The sequence below is a fragment of the Scyliorhinus torazame genome, chromosome 16 (assembly GCF_047496885.1).
Source record: "Scyliorhinus torazame isolate Kashiwa2021f chromosome 16, sScyTor2.1, whole genome shotgun sequence".
NCBI lineage: Eukaryota > Metazoa > Chordata > Chondrichthyes > Carcharhiniformes > Scyliorhinidae > Scyliorhinus > Scyliorhinus torazame.
The window spans coordinates 31,613,334-31,631,174 of NC_092722.1; the positions used below are offsets into that span (position 1 = coordinate 31,613,334).

The 17,841-nt window shown below is 50.1% G+C and overlaps 1 protein-coding gene and 1 long non-coding RNA gene across 7 annotated transcripts in view; one reads left to right on the forward strand and one right to left on the reverse strand.

Moving 5' to 3' along the window:
• LOC140392664 (uncharacterized) overlaps positions 1-7,687 on the reverse strand; it is a 70,654-nt gene extending 62,967 nt beyond the window's left edge. Inside the window, exon 1 of the long non-coding RNA XR_011935409.1 lies at positions 7,053-7,687. This is a non-coding gene — a long non-coding RNA (uncharacterized lncRNA). The remainder of the gene's footprint in view (positions 1-7,052) is intronic.
• The window catches only part of LOC140392662 (pleckstrin homology domain-containing family G member 5-like), a 337,052-nt gene that overhangs the window by 156,982 nt on the left and 162,229 nt on the right, over positions 1-17,841 (forward strand). For 5 of the 6 annotated variants that reach the window (XM_072478154.1, XM_072478158.1, XM_072478155.1 and 2 more), the window contains exon 2: positions 4,012-4,088. In XM_072478154.1, the coding sequence (XP_072334255.1) occupies positions 4,012-4,088 (77 nt within the window). Of the gene's footprint in view, positions 1-4,011; positions 4,089-7,898; positions 8,120-17,841 lie in introns of those variants that run through there. The other variant, XM_072478157.1, reaches the window with a different exon arrangement.

A 17,841-nucleotide genomic window follows, 5' to 3' on the forward strand; every position in this document is an offset into this window, starting at 1 on the left:
ACCACAGGTGTCTTCCACTGTGAAGACTGATGAAAAGTACCTATTCAGTTCCTCTGCCATTTCTTTGTTCCCTATTGCTACTTCTCCTGCCTCATTTTCCAGTGATCCAATGTCCATTCTTATCTCTCTTACCTTTTATATATCAAAAAAACTTGTGCAATCTTTTATATTACTAGCTAGCTTACTCTCATATTTTATCTTCTCCCCGTTATTGTTTTTTCGTTATCCTCTACTTGCTTTTGAAGGCTTCTCAATCCTCTGGCTTCCCACTAATCCTCGCTACATTGTAAGCTTTTTCCTTTGCTTTTCCTCACCCTCAGTGCACTGTTACTGCCCCATAACCCTCAATACACTGTGTTACTGTACCATCACCCTCTATACACTGTGTTATTGCCCCATCACCCTCTATACACTGCGTTACTGCCCCATCACCCTCTATACACTGTTACTGCCCATCACCCTCTATACACTGCGTTACTGCCCCATAACCCTCTATACACTTGTGTTACTGCCCATCACCCTGTATACACTGCGTTACTGCCCCATCACCCTCTATACACTGCGTTACTGCCCCATAACCCTCTATACACTTGTGTTACTGCCCCATCACCCTCTATACACTGTGTTACTGTACCATCACCCTCAGTACACTGTGTTACTGTACCATCACCCTCTATACACTGTTACTGCCCATAACCCTCAATACACTGTGTTACTGTACCATCACCCTCTATACACTGTGTTACTGCCCCATCACCCTCAATACACTGCGTTACTGTACCATCACCCACTATACACTGTTACTGCCCATCACCCTCTATACACTGCGTTACTGCCCCATAACCCTCTATACACTTGTGTTACTGCCCATCACCCTGTATACACTGCGTTACTGCCCCATCACCCTCTATACACTTGTGTTACTGCCCCATCACCCTCTATACACTGCGTTACTGCCCCATAACCCTCTATACACTTGTGTTACTGCCCATCACCCTGTATACACTGCGTTACTGCCCCATCACCCTCTATACACTTGTGTTACTGCCCCATCACCCTCTATACACTGTGTTACTGTACCATCACCCTCAGTACACTGTTACTGCCCCATAACCCTCAATACACTGTGTTACTGGACCATCACCCTCTATACACTGTGTTATTGCCCATCACCCTCTATACACTGCGTTACTGCCCCATCACCCTCTATACACTGTTACTGCCCATCACCCTCTATACACTGCGTTACTGCCCCATAACCCTCTATACACTTGTGTTACTGCCCATCACCCTGTATACACTGCATTACTGCCCCATCACCCTCTATACACTGCGTTACTGCCCCATAACCCTCTATACACTGCGTTACTGCCCATCACCCTCTATACACTGTGTTACTGCCCATCACCCTCTATACACTGTGTTACTGTACCATCACCCTCAGTACACTGTGTTACTGTACCATCACCCTCTATACACTGTTACTGCCCATCACCCTCTATACACTGTTACTGCCCCATAACCCTCAATACACTGTTACTGCCCCATAACCCTCTATACACTTGTGTTACTGCCCCATCACCCTCTATACACTGTGTTACTGTACCATCACCCTCAGTACACTGTGTTACTGTACCATCACCCTCTATACACTGTTACTGCCCATCACCCTCTATACACTGTTACTGCCCCATAACCCTCAATACACTGTGTTACTGTACCATCACCCTCAGTACACTGTGTTACTGTACCATCACCCTCTATACACTGTTACTGCCCATCACCCTCTATACACTGTGTTACTGCCCCATCACCCTCTATACACTGTGTTACTGCACCATCACACCCAATACACTGCGTTACTGCCCATCACCCTCTATACACTGCGTTACTGCCCCATCACCCTCTATACGCTGTGTTACTGCCCCATCACCCTCTATACACTGCATTACTGCCCCTTAACCCTCTATACACTGTGCTACTGCCCCATCACACTCCATACACTGTGTTACTGCCCCATAACCCTCAGTACACTGTTACTGCCCCATAACCCTCAATACACTGTGTTACTGTACCATCACCCTCTATACACTGTGTTATTGCCCATCACCCTCTATACACTGCGTTACTGCCCCATCACCCTCTATACACTGTTACTGCCCATCACCCTCTATACACTGCGTTACTGCCCCATAACCCTCTATACACTTGTGTTACTGCCCATCACCCTGTATACACTGCATTACTGCCCCATCACCCTCTATACACTGCGTTACTGCCCCATCACCCTCTATACATTGTGTTACTGCACCATCACACCCAATACACTGCGTTACTGCCCATCACCCTCTATACACTGCGTTACTGCCCCATCACCCTCTATACGCTGTGTTACTGCCCCATCACCCTCTATACACTGCATTACTGCCCCTTAACCCTCTATACACTGTGCTACTGCCCCATCACACTCCATACACTGTGTTACTGCCCCATAACCCTCTATACACTGCGTTACTGCCCCATGACCCTCTATACACAGCGTTACTGCCCCATCACCTACTATACACTGCGTAACTGCCCCATCACCCTCTATACACTGTGCTACTGCCCCATCACCCTCAATACGCTGCGTTACTGCCCCATAACCCTCTATACACTGCGTCATTGCCCCATCACACTCCATACACTGCGTTACTGTACCATCACCCTCAATACACTGCGTTACTGCCCCATCATCCTCTACACACTGCGTCATTGCCCCATCACACTCCATACACTGCGTTACTGTACCATCACCCTCAATACACTGCGTTACTGCCCCATCATCCTCTACACACTGCGTCACTGCCCCATCACACTCCATACACTACGTTACTGCCCATAACCCTCAATACACTGTGTTACTGCCCCATAACCCTCAATACACTGTTACTGCCCCATCACCCTCAATACGCTGCGTTACTGCCCCATAACCATCTATACACTGCGTCATTGCCCCATCACACTCCATACACTACGTTACTGCCCATAACCCTCAATACACTGTGTTACTGCCCCATAACCCTCAATACACTGTTACTGTACCATCACCCTCTATACACTGTTACTGCCCCATCACCCTCTATACACTCTGTTACTGCCCCATAACCCTATATACACTGTGTTACTGCCCCATAACCCTCAATACACTGTGTTACTGCCCCATAACCCTATATACACTGTGTTACTGCCCCATAACCCTCTATACACTCTGTTACTGCCCCATAACCCTCTATACACTGCGTTACAGCCCCATCACCCTCTATACACTGTTACTGCCCCATCACCCTCTATACACTGCGTTACTGCCCCATCACCCTCTATACACTGCGTTACTGCCCCATCACCCTCTATACACTGCGTTACTGCCCCATCACCCTCAATACACTGCGTTACTGCCCCATCACCCTCTATACACTGCGTTACTGCCCCATCACCCTCTATACACTGTTACTGCCCCATCACCCTCTATACACTGTGTTACTGTACCATCACCCTCTATACACTGTTACTGCCCCATCACCCTCAATACACTGAGTTACTGCCCCATCACCCTCTATACACTGCGTTACTGCCCCATCACTCTGAATAAATACACTGTGTTACTGCCCCATCACCCTCTATACACTGCATTACTGCCCCATCACCCTCTATACACTGCGTTACTGCCCCATCACCCTCAATCCTCGAGGAATTAAGGGCTATGGAGAGAGAGTGGGTAAATGGAGTTGAAATCAGCCATGATTGAATGGTGGAGTGGACTCGATGGGCCGAATGGCCTTACCTCCGTTCCTATGTCTTATGGTCTTATGGTCTTAATACACTGTGTTACTGTACCATCACCCTCTATACACTGCGTTACTGCCCCATAACCCTCAATACACTGTGTTACTGTACCATCACCCTCAGTACAAGGCATTACTCTTTTAATAATTTCTGGTGGAACTAAGTGTTGTGGTTTGCTTTTTGCAGATGAACGGAGTTTAACAGAAGAAAATGTTCTGCTTTGTCAGCATCAGGAATGTGTGGACAAGAGGAGGGCCATCAAGGTAGGGAGTCTTGTTCTTCCTCATGTCTAGCATGCACACACTGATGCACTATCAATTACGACGAGATGAGAGTAGAGAGTAATCGAGGCTTTATTACACAGAGATGTGTGGCCTCCTACAGCTGCTGCCGACATGGCTGCAGTTCGGAGAGCGCACACATTTATACTCCGCTACTGGGCGAAGCCAGCAGGCAGAGATCTACCCCCGTACCTGTAGTACAGGGACCTTACCGTAATACCCTCGTATGCAGTGCAGTATATACAATATAATACAACAGTGGTGACTACCACACACAGTTACACTCCTTCAAACACAGACACATTCTCTCTGTCGCTCTTTTATTTCCAGTTTTGCTCCTCATTTTTTTCTCTCTCCCTTTGCCTCATGTTCTTTCACCCATTTGGTAGTTGGGTAATAAAGCACATTCACTCAGTCCACCTGTTATGAACTTTTATGTTCATCTATCTTGTGATGAATTGGTCTGTGATATGGTGCATTGAACTTTTGCAATCATATTCTGTGAATCTGTGAAACCATAAACCAGAGGCCATAGTAAAATTGCCTTCCAGGAGAAATTATAAACTGAGGTTGCTGTGTCTGCTGTCATGCTGGTTGCTGGGCAATTTTGGAGGATGTGCAGGGAGTCCCTGGGCGGGATTCTCCACTCCCACGCCGAAGTGGCCGCGCCGCCGTGAACGCCGTCGAGGTTCACGACGGCGCGGAACGGCCCCGGTCCCGACCGATTCAGGCCCTGACAATGGGCCAGTATCGGGGCCGCGTCATCTACCCACGCCAGGCCTTGTCGCCCGCGTAAAAGCAGCGCCGCATAGATGACGCAGCCGGCGCCGCATAACGGACGTCATCCGCGCATGCGCAGGTTGGCCGGCGCCAACCCGCGCATGCGTGGTTGCTGTCCTCTCTTAAGTCCGCCCCGCAAGAAGATTGGGGACGGATCTTGTGGGGCCGCGGAAGGAAGGAGGTCCTCCTTCAGAGAGGACGGCCCGACGATCGGTGGGCACCGATTGCGGGCCACCCCACATTCCAGGTGAAGCCCGGTGCAGGATCCCCCCTCGCCCCCCCCACAGGCCGCCCCCCCCAGCGTTCACGCACCACCCACGACTGCAGCGACCAGGTGTGGACGGCGCCGGGGGGAACCCGGCGTTTTGGCCTGGCCGCTCGGCCCATCCGGGCCTCAGAATAGCGGGGGTGCCGGAGAATCGCCATTTTCGGTGTCTCCGGCGATTCTCCGGCCTGCGGCCCGCGAAACTCGTCCGGGCCGTTCCCGCCGCTTGGGAGAATCGCGGGAGGGCGTCGGACCGGCGGCCCTGGAAATTTTGGCGGCCCAGGCGATTCTCCCAACCGGCGCGGGAGTGGAGAATCGCGCCCCCTGTGTCTTGGCCAACAAGCAGATCAAGTAGTCATTGATTTAATTGTTTTCATGTGATCTTGCTGTGGTCATGACTACTGTTTTTACCCGCATAACAACAGAGACTGCACTTCAGAGGTAATTCGCTCTGTGAGAGCTTGTAACATCTTGAGAGATGATTTAAGGTGCTATATAAAGACATATAAAGGCATGCCTCATAGCTCCAGGGACCCGGGTCCAATTACGGCCTCGGGTGACTGTCTGTGTGGAGTTTGCAGTTCCTCCCCGTGTGTGCGTGGGTTTCCTCCGGTTGCTCTGGTTTCCTCCCACAGTCCAAAGATGTACAGGTTGGCCATGCTAAATTACCTCTTAGTGTCCAAAAGCTTTGGTTGGATTACTGGGTTGCAGGGATAGGATGGAGGAGTGGACTTAAGTAGGGTGCTCTTTCCAAGGGCCAGATGGGCTGAATGGCCTCCTCCTGCACTGTAAATTCTATGATCCCCAGAAGACTGGTGAGCATGCAGTTAGCCTCCTAGCCAGATGATGGCAGCATCACTCCATTGAAACCTTGTTAATCCCTGGAAGGAAGGGTTGTATATTTGGGGGGTTCTCCCAATGGCCTGCTGGAATTTTGGAGGGCAATTCAAGGGGAATCAGTGTAAACTCTATTTATGTTCAACCCCTGAGTGTCATAGAGAGCTCTCCTCACAAGCCGTATGTATGGCCATTTTGGGAGCTACCGTTTTTCACCCTGCTCTAATTGTAATCTGTCCAAAATGAGCTGGGATCTCACAGAATAGATGCAGTGACTGATGCCTTTTGTGAAATTACAAGTTCCTGAAGTGCAAAGGACTGCTAGTAACCAGTGCTTTGCCTGTGCTACACAACTCCATCTGCCATCCTCCACCACTACAGAAAATTGCACTGACCCCTTCACCCCCTGCAAACATGCAGACATAGGAGTCCCCCCGGCCTCCTGACCTCTGACTCTGCCCTACAACCATGCCCTCTGTCTGCCTCTTCAACTTCACCCCCACACTCAGTTTAACCCCCCACAGGTTTAACCCCCTGCTCTCTTCCCGCTGGTCACATACCCTGCCCCTGTCCCCATGCTCCTCACCTCGTTGCAATACAGAACAAGATGAGAAAATCCAGCAGCAAGTGACTGTGTTTCTTGTTCTTGTCGAGATTTGTTGCTTTATGCTGCGTATAACGGGCACTCACATCTTTGCACTAATTCTAGCTGTTTTAGCACATGGCATTGCTTGGAGTGAGAACGAGTATTAACTAAGCTGCAATGGAGAGAATGTTATAAACAAAATGTGACAGAGAAAGTGTTATGTAAAGTGAGCGTGACACAGAACATATAGCTGACATCCCATTGCAATGCTCAGTTGGCATGTGCACGGTTTTGCCATTACGATATGGTGCTCCCGGCTGGCATATTTCATGTGATTGAGAGACTCCCCCTAAAGTTGGGATCATAGACAACTATTCACTAATGATCAAGGAAAGAAAATGGAGTGTGCGGAGGGTGGGTAAGCCTCGGTCTGAACCCTAAAACCAGAAACAGGCCAACACAGGCCATCCTCCCTCACCTGGTACTCGGCACTGACTGCGTCCCTGGCACCCGATGGGTTGTGTAGTCATATGTTGTAATCAGTGATTCTGAGCTCTCAGACCCAGGTCCTCTCAGAGGTCCAGAGAGCCGCAGACACTTGCAGCTTTTGAGGCCTCTAGCATAATAAAAAGATGAAGATATATGAAAACAAACAAGGGCACCCCAAAAAACCGTGAAGCAGGTCTGAATTTTAAAAAATGCTTTTCTAGCCCTTTTCTGTGCAAATGCACTAATTATTCAGGAAAAATCTAGCTTTGGTGCAATGTCACAGTTGATATTAAGCATGGCGAGACCATTCAAACTCTTGTCCCAGAGTTGAACGGTGATAGTTCTTTACCTGCTTCAACATGTTGAAAGTGCATTCCTCTGAAGCCACTGATGAAGGCAAACTGACAAAAATACGCAATGTAATTGCGATGTTAGGAAACACCCCAGAGAGTCCACGTTTGAATATTTCTTGAAGCAATCTCCGGCTTGCAATCCAGAGAAGAGTGTTTCATCAGGCTGTGTTTTCCATGATATTCAGGGCCCAGGCTCTTGAGGGTTAACTCACCTGAGTACTGCTCCCAACGCCTGTCTGTAAAGTATTCTTTTGTGTGTACAGGATCCTCAGACAGCATGTGCTGTATCAGACAGCTCCTCCCTGAGAGTCATGCAATGCTAATCGTCTCTTGTTGGTGTGTTCAATGAGTCGTTGCCCGAGGGAGCACAGGCAGACAGTGGGGGTTCCTGCTCACGGAGCGAGCCGCAGCTACAGCCCAGTATCTTCCTGCCGGTGGTTTCACTGATCCAGAGCTTTAACCTGTTGAAGATTGAGAATTAAAGCAGCATTCTCGTCAGAACTTCCTTTATTACACTCTCCTAATCCTGGCAGGATCTAGTTCCCAGACTGTGTTCCTGCTGAACTTCCTCAACATGTATCTGTCCTGAGTTTTATTATAATTTTGAAATCGAATAAAGCAAATGCAGCAGGATCCTTGGCTAAGGCCAGCTCTCCAGCCTCCTGAGACTCCTCCAGGCTCCAGCGTATCCCAGGATGAAGAGGTAAGTTGCTGAACCTTTGTCTTACCTCCAGATTGTCGAACAAGCAACCGTTCCCCTTCAGTCTGTCAGCTTGCCTCCGTTAGTCGGACTCTCAGCCCTGAGTCAGAAGGTCAGTTCCAGGGCCGTGCTGGGGGATGAGATATCAAACGAAGGCGCCAGCTGTCTCTTTGGGTGCGTGTTAAAGATCCCGCGACCACTGTTAGTAACAAAGCAAGCAGTTCTCTTGACACCCTGGGACAACATTTCCCTTATCACCCTTCATCTTATGGCTGTGTGTGGAATCTTGCTGCGTTCAAAATGTCTGCCACATTTGCTTGTGTTACGTTTACCATACTCGCTTTTATGTGAAACAAATGAAGAATTTTTAATAAGATGATAAGAGATTAGTTGTGGTGGGCAATTAATGGACTCAACTTGTCCTCCCCAGCCCACACCCACCCCTTCACTCTCTGCTGTTTCTCGATTCCCACCTCTCTGTCTCACCTCTTCCCCTCCTCCAACCTCGCCATTGCCTTCATACAATGCCCCCCCCCCCCCAACTTTGTTATTAGTATAACGGTTACTTGATTTACTTCTCAGTGTTTTCCATACTCTCAAACAGAATAAACAGGATTAGGAGAGTGTAATAAAGGAGATTCTGATGAGAATGCTGCTAAACAGTTAGACAACATCAAATAATAGATCAAGGAAATCAATAACAAAGAGGAGAGAGTCAGAGGAGGGTAGAGGTAGGCAGTGGCAATACTGAGGTGGAGGAAGAGGGGTGGTGGAATGGGAAGAGGTACAGCAACCAGCTCCTGTTACATTAAAGGTTGCTCACCAAGGGCAGGGCTAGGGTTACTTTGAGATAGTGGACATTGTGCATCTTTCTTCCTGATCCTCCTCAGTTCTCTTTCCTAAGGTACAGTCCCCTTCTCCTTCAAATCTACCATCATCTCTCTGCTCAAAAAATAACACAGCCCTTAACACCTCCATCTTTGCAAACTACTGCCCCGTCTCCAAACCCCCTTTCCTAGCCAAAGTATTTGGTCATATTCTTGCCTCCCAAAACTCATAGCTATCTTTCCAAGATATCCACGTTTGAATCTCCAATCAACTTTCTGTCACAGTACTGAAGCAACTCTTGCCAAAGATACAATGACATCCTAGTTAACTATCTCTCCTCGCCCTCCTGTTTACAGCCTTTGATATGTTTGACCATGAGAATTTGATCCACCGCCTCTCCCAGTTCGATGGCACTGCACTTACCTGGTTTCATTCCTTTTTTAAAAAAATATATTTTATTCAAAATTTTTGGCCAACCATAACAGTACATTGTGTATCCTTTACACAGTAATATAACTATATAAATAACAATGGCCAGTTTTAAACAAGAAATAAATAATATATAAACAACATCAAAATTAAAAAACAAAACTAAATGGCAACTGCCTTGTCCCAAATAAATACTCTCCAAAAATACAATTCAGCAGTCCAGTATACAATTACCTATAACAACAACCTATACATATTATACTTATACACTAACATCCCTGAGAGTCCTTCTGGTTCCTCCTCCCCCCCTGGGTTGCTGCTGCTGTCTTCTTCTTTTCCATTCCCTCTATCTTTCTGTGAGGTATTCGACGAACGGTTGCCACCGCCTGGTGAACCCTTGAGCCGATCCCCTTAGGACGAACTTAATCCGTTCCAGCTTTATAAACCCTGCCATGTCATTTATCCAGGTCTCCACACCCGGGGGCTTGGCTTCCTTCCACATCAACAGTATCCTGCGCTGGGCTACTAGGGACGCAAAGGCCAAAACACCAGCCTCTTTCGCCTCCTGCACTCCCGGCTCTTCTGCAACCCCGAATATAGCCAACCCCCAGCTTGGTTCGACCTGGACCCCCACCACCTTCGAAAGCACCTTTGTCACCCCCACCCAAAACCCCTGTAGTGCCGGACATGACCAGAACATGTGGGTGTGATTCGCTGGGCTTCTCGAGCATCTCGCACACCTATCCTCTACTCCAAAAAATTTACTGAGCCGTGCTCCAGTCATATGCGCCCTGTGTAACACCTTAAATTGTATCAGGCTTAGCCTGGCACACGAGGACGATGAGTTTACCCTACTTAGGGCATCAGCCCACAGCCCCTCCTCAATCTCCTCCCCCAGCTCTTCTTCCCATTTCCCTTTCAGCTCATCTACCATAATCTCCCCCTCGTCCCTCATTTCCCTATATATGTCTGATACCTTACCGTCCCCCACCCACGTCTTTGAGATCACTCTGTCCTGCACCTCCTGTGTCGGGAGCTGAGGGAATTCCCTCACCTGTTGCCTCGCAAAAGCCCTCAGTTGCATATACCGGAATGCATTCCCTTGGGGCAACCCATATTTTTCGGTCAGCGCTCCAAGACATGCAAACGTCCCATCTACAAACAGATCTCTCAATTGTGTTACTCCTGCTCTTTGCCATGTTCCAAATCCCCCATCCATTCTCCCCGGAGCAAACCCATGGTTATTTCTTATCGGGGACCACACCGAGGCTCCCGTCTTTCCCCTATGCCGTCTCCACTGCCCCCAAATTTTCAGAGTAGCCACCACCACCGGGCTTGTGGTGTATTTCTTCGATGAGAACGGCAACGGCGCCATCACCATAGCTTGTAGGCTAGTCCCCCTGCAGGACGCCCTCTCCAATCTCTTCCACGCCGCTCCCTCCTCTTCTCCCATCCACTTACATACCATGGAGATATTGGCGGCCCAGTAGTACTCACTTAGGCTCGGTAATGCCAGCCCCCCCTATCCCTACTATGCTGCAAAAATCCCTTCCTCACTCTCGGGGTCTTCCCGGCCCACACAAAACTCATGAGATACTCTTCTCAATCCTTTTGAAAAAAGCCTTTGTGATCACCACCGGGAGGCACTGAAACACAAAGAGGAATCTCGGGAGGACCACCATTTTAACCGCCTGCACCCTCCCTGCCAGTGACAGGGATACCATGTCCCATCTCTTGAAGTCCTCCTCCATCTGTTCCACCAACCGCGTTAAATTTAACCTATGCAATGTACCCCAATTCTTGGCTATCTGGATCCCCAAGTAGCGAAAGTCCCTTGTTACCTTCCTCAGCGGTAAGTCCTCTATTTCTCTGCTCTGCTCCCCTGGATGCACCACAAACAACTCACTTTTCCCCATGTTCAGTTTATATCCTGAAAATTCTCCAAACTCCCCAAGTATCCGCATTATCTCTGGCATCCCCTCCGCCGGGTCCGCCACATACAACAACAAATCGTCCGCATAGATACCCGGTGTTCTTCTCCTCCCCTGAGTACTCCCCTCCACTTCCTGGAACCCCTCAATGCTATTGCCAGGGGCTCAATCGCCAGTGCAAACAATAATGGGGACAGAGGACATCCCTGCCTCGTCCCTCTATGGAGCCGAAAATACGCAGACCCCCGTCCATTCGTGACCACGCTCGCCATCGGGGCCCTATACAGCAGCTGTACCCATCTAATATACTCATCTCCAAAGCCAAATCTCCTCAACACCTCCCACAAATAATCCCACTCCACTCTATCAAATGCTTTCTCGGCATCCATCGCCACCACTATCTCCGTTTCCCCCTCTGGTGGGGGCATCATCATTACCCCTAGCAGCCTCCGTATATTCGTATTCAGCTGTCTCCCCTTCACAAACCCAGTTTGGTTCTCATGGACGAACCCCCGGGACACAATCCTCTATCCTCATTGCCATTACCTTGGCCAGAATCTTAGCGTCTACGTTCAGGAGGGAAATAGGCCTATAGGACCCGCATTGCAGCGGGTCTTTTTCCTTCTTTAGGAGGAGCGATATCGTTGCCTCTGACATAGTCGGGGGCAGCTGTCCCCTTTCCCTCGCCTCATTAAAGGTTCTCATCAGTAGCGGGGCGAGCAAGTCCACATATTTCCTGTAAAATTCAACTGGGAATCCATCCGGTCCCGGGGCCTTCCCCGCCTGCATGCTCCTAATTCCTTTCACTACTTCCTCCATTTCGATCTGTGCTCCCAGTCCCACCCTCTCCTGCTCCTCCACCTTCGGAAATTCCAGCTGGTCCAGAAAACACATCATTCTCTCCTTCCCATCCGGGGGCTGAGCTTCATATAATCTTTCATAGAATGCCTTGAACACTCCATTCACCCTCTCCGCTCCCCGCTCCATCTCTCCCTCCTCATCCCTCACTCCCCCTATTTCCCTCGCTGCTCCCCTTTTCCTCAATTGGTGGGCCAGCAACCTGCTCGCCTTCTCCCCATATTCGTACTGTACACCCTGTGCCTTCCTCCACTGTGCCTCTGCAGTACCCGTTGTCAGCAAATCAAATTCTACGTGTAGCCTTTGCCTTTCCCTGTACAGTCCATCCTCTGGTGCCTCCGCATATTGCCTGTCCACCCTCAGAAGTTCTTGCAGCAACCGCTCCCGTTCTCTACTCTCCTGCTTTCCTTTATGTGCCCTGATTGATATCAGCTCCCCTCTAACCACTGCCTTCAGCGCCTCCCAGACCACTCCCACCTGGACCTCCCCATTATCATTGAGTTCCAAGTACTTTTCAATACACCCCCTCACACTTAGACACCCCCCCTCATCCGCCATTAGTCCCATGTCAATTCTCCAGGGTCGACGCCGTTCTTTTCCCTCACCTATCTCCAAGTCCACCCAGTGTGGAGCGTGATCCGAAATAGCTATAGCCGTATACTCCGTCCCCCTCACCTTCGGGATCAACGCCCTTCCCAAAACAAAAAAGTCGATTCGTGAATAGACTTTGTGGACAGAGGAGAAAAACGAAAACTCCTTACTCCTAGGTCTGCTAAATCTCCATGGGTCTACTCCTCCCATCTGCTCCATAAAATCTTTAAGCACCTTGGCTGCTGCCGGCCTCCTTCCAGTCCTGGACCACGATCTGTCCAGCCCTGGTTCCAGCACCGTGTTAAAATCTCCACCCATTACCAACTTCCCCACCTCTAGGGATACGTCCTAACATGCGCCTCATAAAGTTGGCATCATCCCAGTTCGGGGCATATACATTCACTAAGACCACCGCCTCCCCCTGTAATTTGCCACTCACCATCACGTATCTGCCCCCACTATCCGCCACTATGGTCTTTGCCTCAAACATTACCCGCTTCCCCACTAGTATAGCCACCCCCCTGTTTTTCGCATCTAGCCCCGAATGAAACACCTGCCCCACCCATCCTTTGCGTAATCTAACCTGGTCTATCAGTTTCAAATGCGTCTCCTGTAACATAACCACATCTGCCTTAAGTTTCTTTTTTTTTTAAATAATATTTTATTGAAAATTTTTGGTCAACCAACACAGTACATTGTGCATCCTTTACACAACATTGTAACAATACAGATAATAATGACCTTTTTTAAATTTAAACAAAAACAACAACAAATAAATAAATATTAAATAACAAAAAATAAAAACTAGCCCTAATTGGCAACTGCCTTGTCTCAGGCCGCACCCCCCCCCCCATCCCCCCCCCATCCCTCCCCCCCGCAAGTCCTGGGCCGCTGCTGCTGCCTTCTTTGTTCTCCCCTATCTATCTTTCCGCAAGATATTCGACGAACGGTTGCCACCGCCTAGTAAACCCTTGAGCCGACCCCCTTAGGACGAACTTAATCCGCTCTAACTTTATGAACCCCGCCATATCATTTATCCAGGTCTCCACCCCCGGGGGCTTGGCTTCTTTCCACATTAGCAATATTCTGCGCCGGGCTACTAGGGACGCAAAGGCCAACACATCGGCCTCTTTCGCCTCCTGCACTCCCGGCTCTTGTGCAACCCCAAATATAGCCAACCCCTAGCTTGGTTCGACCCGGACTCCTACTACTTTCGAAAGCACCTTTGTCACCCCCATCCAAAACCCCTGTAGTGCCGGGCATGACCAAAACATATGGGTATGATTCGCTGGGCTTCTCGAGCACCTCGCACACCTATCCTCCACCCCAAAAAATTTACTGAGCCGTGTTCCAGTCATATGTGCCCTGTGTAATACCTTAAACTGAATCAGGCTTAGCCTGGCGCACGAGGACGACGAGTTTACCCTGTTTAGGGCATCTGCCCACATCCCCTCCTCAATCTCCTCCCCTAGCTCTTCTTCCCATTTCCCTTTTAGTTCGTCCATCATAGTCTCCCCTTCGTCTCTCATTTCCCTATATATATCCGACACCTTACCGTCCCCCACCCATTTCTTTGAGATGACTCTGTCCTGCACCTCTTGTGTCGGGAGCTGCGGGAATTCCCTCACCTGCTGCCTCGCAAAAGCCCTCAATTGCATGTACCTGAATGCATTCCCTTGGGGCAACCCATATTTCTCGGTCAGCGCTCCCAGACTCGCAAACTTCCCATCCACAAATAGATCTTTCAATTGCGTTATACCTGCTCTTTGCCACATTCCATATCCCCCATCCATTCCCCCCGGGGCAAACCTATGGTTGTTTCTTATCGGGGACCCCCCCAGTGCTCCGGTCTTTCCCCTATGTCGTCTCCACTGTCCCCAAATCTTCAGTGTAGCTACCACCACCGGACTCGTGGTATAGTTCCTTGGTGAGAACGGCAATGGGGCTGTCACCATAGCCTGCAGGCTGGTCCCCCTACAGGACGCCCTCTCTAATCTCTTCCACGCCGCTCCTTCCTCCTCTCCCATCCACTTACTCACCATTGAAATATTAGCGGCCCAATAATACTCACTTAGGCTCGGTAGTGCCAGCCCCCCCCTATCCCTACTACGCTGTAAGAATCCCTTCCTCACTCTCGGAGTCTTCCCGGCCCAAACAAAACCCATGATACTCTTTTCTATCCTTTTGAAAAAAGCCTTCGTGATCACCACCGGGAGACACTGAAACACAAAAAGGAATCTCGGGAGGACCACCATCTTAACTGCCTGCACCCTCCCTGCCATTGACAATGCTACCATATCCCATCTCTTGAAATCTTCCTCCATCTGTTCCACCAACCGCGTCAAATTTAGCCTGTGCAATGTGCCCCAATTCTTAGCTATCTGGATCCCCAGGTAACAAAAGTCTCTTGTTACCTTCCTCAACGGTAGGTCTTCTATTTCTCTACTCTGCTCCCCTGGATGCACCACAAACAGCTCACTCTTTACATGTTCAATTTATACCCTGAAAAATCCCCAAACTCCCCAAGTATCCGCATTATTTCTGGCATCCCCTCCGCTGGATCCGCCACATAAAGTAGCAGATCATCCGCATATAAAGATACCCGGTGTTCTTCTCCTCCCCTAAGTATTCCCCTCCATCCCTTGGAACCTCTCAGCGCTATCGCCAGGGGCTCAATTGCCAGTGCAAACAGTAATGGGGACAGAGGACATCCCTGCCTTGTCCCTCTATGGAGCCGAAAATATGCCGATCCCCGTCCATTCGTGACCACACTCGCCACTGGGGCCCTATACAACAGCTGCACCCATCTAACATACCCCTCTCCGAACCCAAATCTCCTCAACACCGCCCACAGATAATCCCACTCCACTCTATCAAATGCTTTCTCGGCATCCATCGCCACTACTATCTCCGTTTCACCCTCTGGTGGGGCCATCATCATTACCCCTAACAACCTCCGTATGTTCGTGTTCAGCTGTCTCCCCTTCACAAACCCAGTTTGGTCCTCATGAACCACCCCCGGGACACATTCCTCTATTCTCATTGCCATTACCTTGGCCAAGACCTTGGCATCTACATTGAGGAGGGAGATTGGTCTGTAGGACCCGCATTGTAGCGGATCCTTTTCCTTCTTTAAAAGAAGCGATATCGTTGCTTCTGACATAGTCGGGGGCAGTTGTCCCCTTTCCTTTGCCTCGTTGAAGGTCCTCGTCAGTAGCGGGGCGAGCAAGTCCAAATATTTTCTGTAAAATTCAACTGGGAATCCGTCCGGTCCCGGGGCCTTTCCCGTCTGCATGTGCCTAATTCCTTTCACCACTTCTTCTACCGTGATCTGTGCTCCCAATCCCATCCTTTCCTGCTCTTGCACCTTGGGAATTTCCAGCCGATCCAAAAACTCCATCATTCTCTCCCTCCCATCCGGGGGTTGAGCTTCATACAATTTTTTATAAAATGTCTTAAACACTTCATTCACTCTCTCCGCTCCCCGCTCCGTCTCTCCATCTTCGTCTCTCACCCCCCCTATTTCCCTCGCTGCTCCCCTTTTCCTCAATTGGTGTGCCAGCAATCTGCTCGCCTTCTCTCCATATTCATACTGTACACCCTGCGCCTTCCTCCATTGTGCCTCTGCAGTGCCTGTGGTCAGCAAGTCAAATTCCACATGCAGCCTTTGCCTTTCCCTATACAGTCCCTCCTCCGGTGCTTCCGCATACTGTCTGTCCACCCTCAAAAGTTCTTGCAACAACCGCTCCCGTTCCTTACTCTCCTGCTTCCCTTTATGTGTCCTTATTGATATCAGCTCCCCCCTAACCACCGCCTTCAACGCCTCCCAGACCACTCCCACCTGAACCTCCCCATTGTCATTGAGTTCCAAGTACTTTTCAATGCATCCCCTCACCCTTAAGTACACCCCCTCATCCGCCATTAGTCCCATGTCCATTCTCCAGGGTGGACGCCCTCTTGTTTCCTTCCCTATCTCCAAGTCTACCCAGTGTGGGGCATGATCCGAAATGGCTATAGCCGTATATTCCGTTCCCCTCACCCTCGGGATCAATGCCCTACCCAACACAAAAAAGTCTATGCGTGAATAGACTTTATGGACATAGGAGAAAAACGAGAACTCCTTACTCCTAGGTCTACTGAATCTCTACGGGTCCACCCCTCCCATCTGCTCCATAAAATCCTTAAGCACCTTGGCTGCTGCCGGCCTCCTACCAGTCCTGGACTTCGACCTATCCAGCCTTGGTTCCAACACCGTGTTAAAGTCTCCCCCCATTATCAGCTTTCCGGTCTCGAGGTCTGGGATGCGTCCTAGCATTCGCCTCATAAAATTGGCATCGTCCCAATTCGGGGCATACACGTTTACCAACACCACCATCTCTCCCTGTAATTTGCCACTCACCATCACGTATCTGCCCCCGTTATCCGCCACTATAGTCTTTGCCTCGAACATTACACGGTTCCCCACTAATATAGCCACCCCCCTGTTTTTCGCATCCAGCCCCGAATGGAACACCTGCCCTACCCATCCTTTGCGCAACCTAACCTGATCTATCAGTTTCAGGTGCGTTTCCTGTAACATGACCACATCTGCTTTAAGTTTCTTAAGGTGTGCGAGTACTCGTGCCCTCTTTATCGGCCCGTTAAGCCCCCTCACGTTCCACGTGATCAGCCGAGTTGGGGGGCTTCCCACCCCCCCCCCCTTGCCGGTTAGCCATCATCTTTTTCCAGCTTCTCGCCCAGTTCCCACGCGGCTGTATTTCTCCCAGACGGTGCCCCCCCGCCCATCCTTTCCCGCACCCACTCCCCCCTTTCCCCAGCAGCAGCAACCCAGTAATTCCCCCCTCCCCCCCCCCGCTAGACCCCCCGCTAGCGTAATTACTCCCCCCATGTTGCTCCCAGAAGTCAGCAAACTCTGGCTGACCTCGGCTTCCCCCCGTGATCACGGCTCGCCCCGTGCGGCGCCCCCTCCTTCCTGCTTCTCTATTCCCGCCATAATTATCATAGCGCGGGAACCAAGCCCGCGCCTCTCCCTCGGCCCCGCCTCCCATGGCCAACGCCCCATCTCCTCTCCCTCCCCAGCTCCCCCCA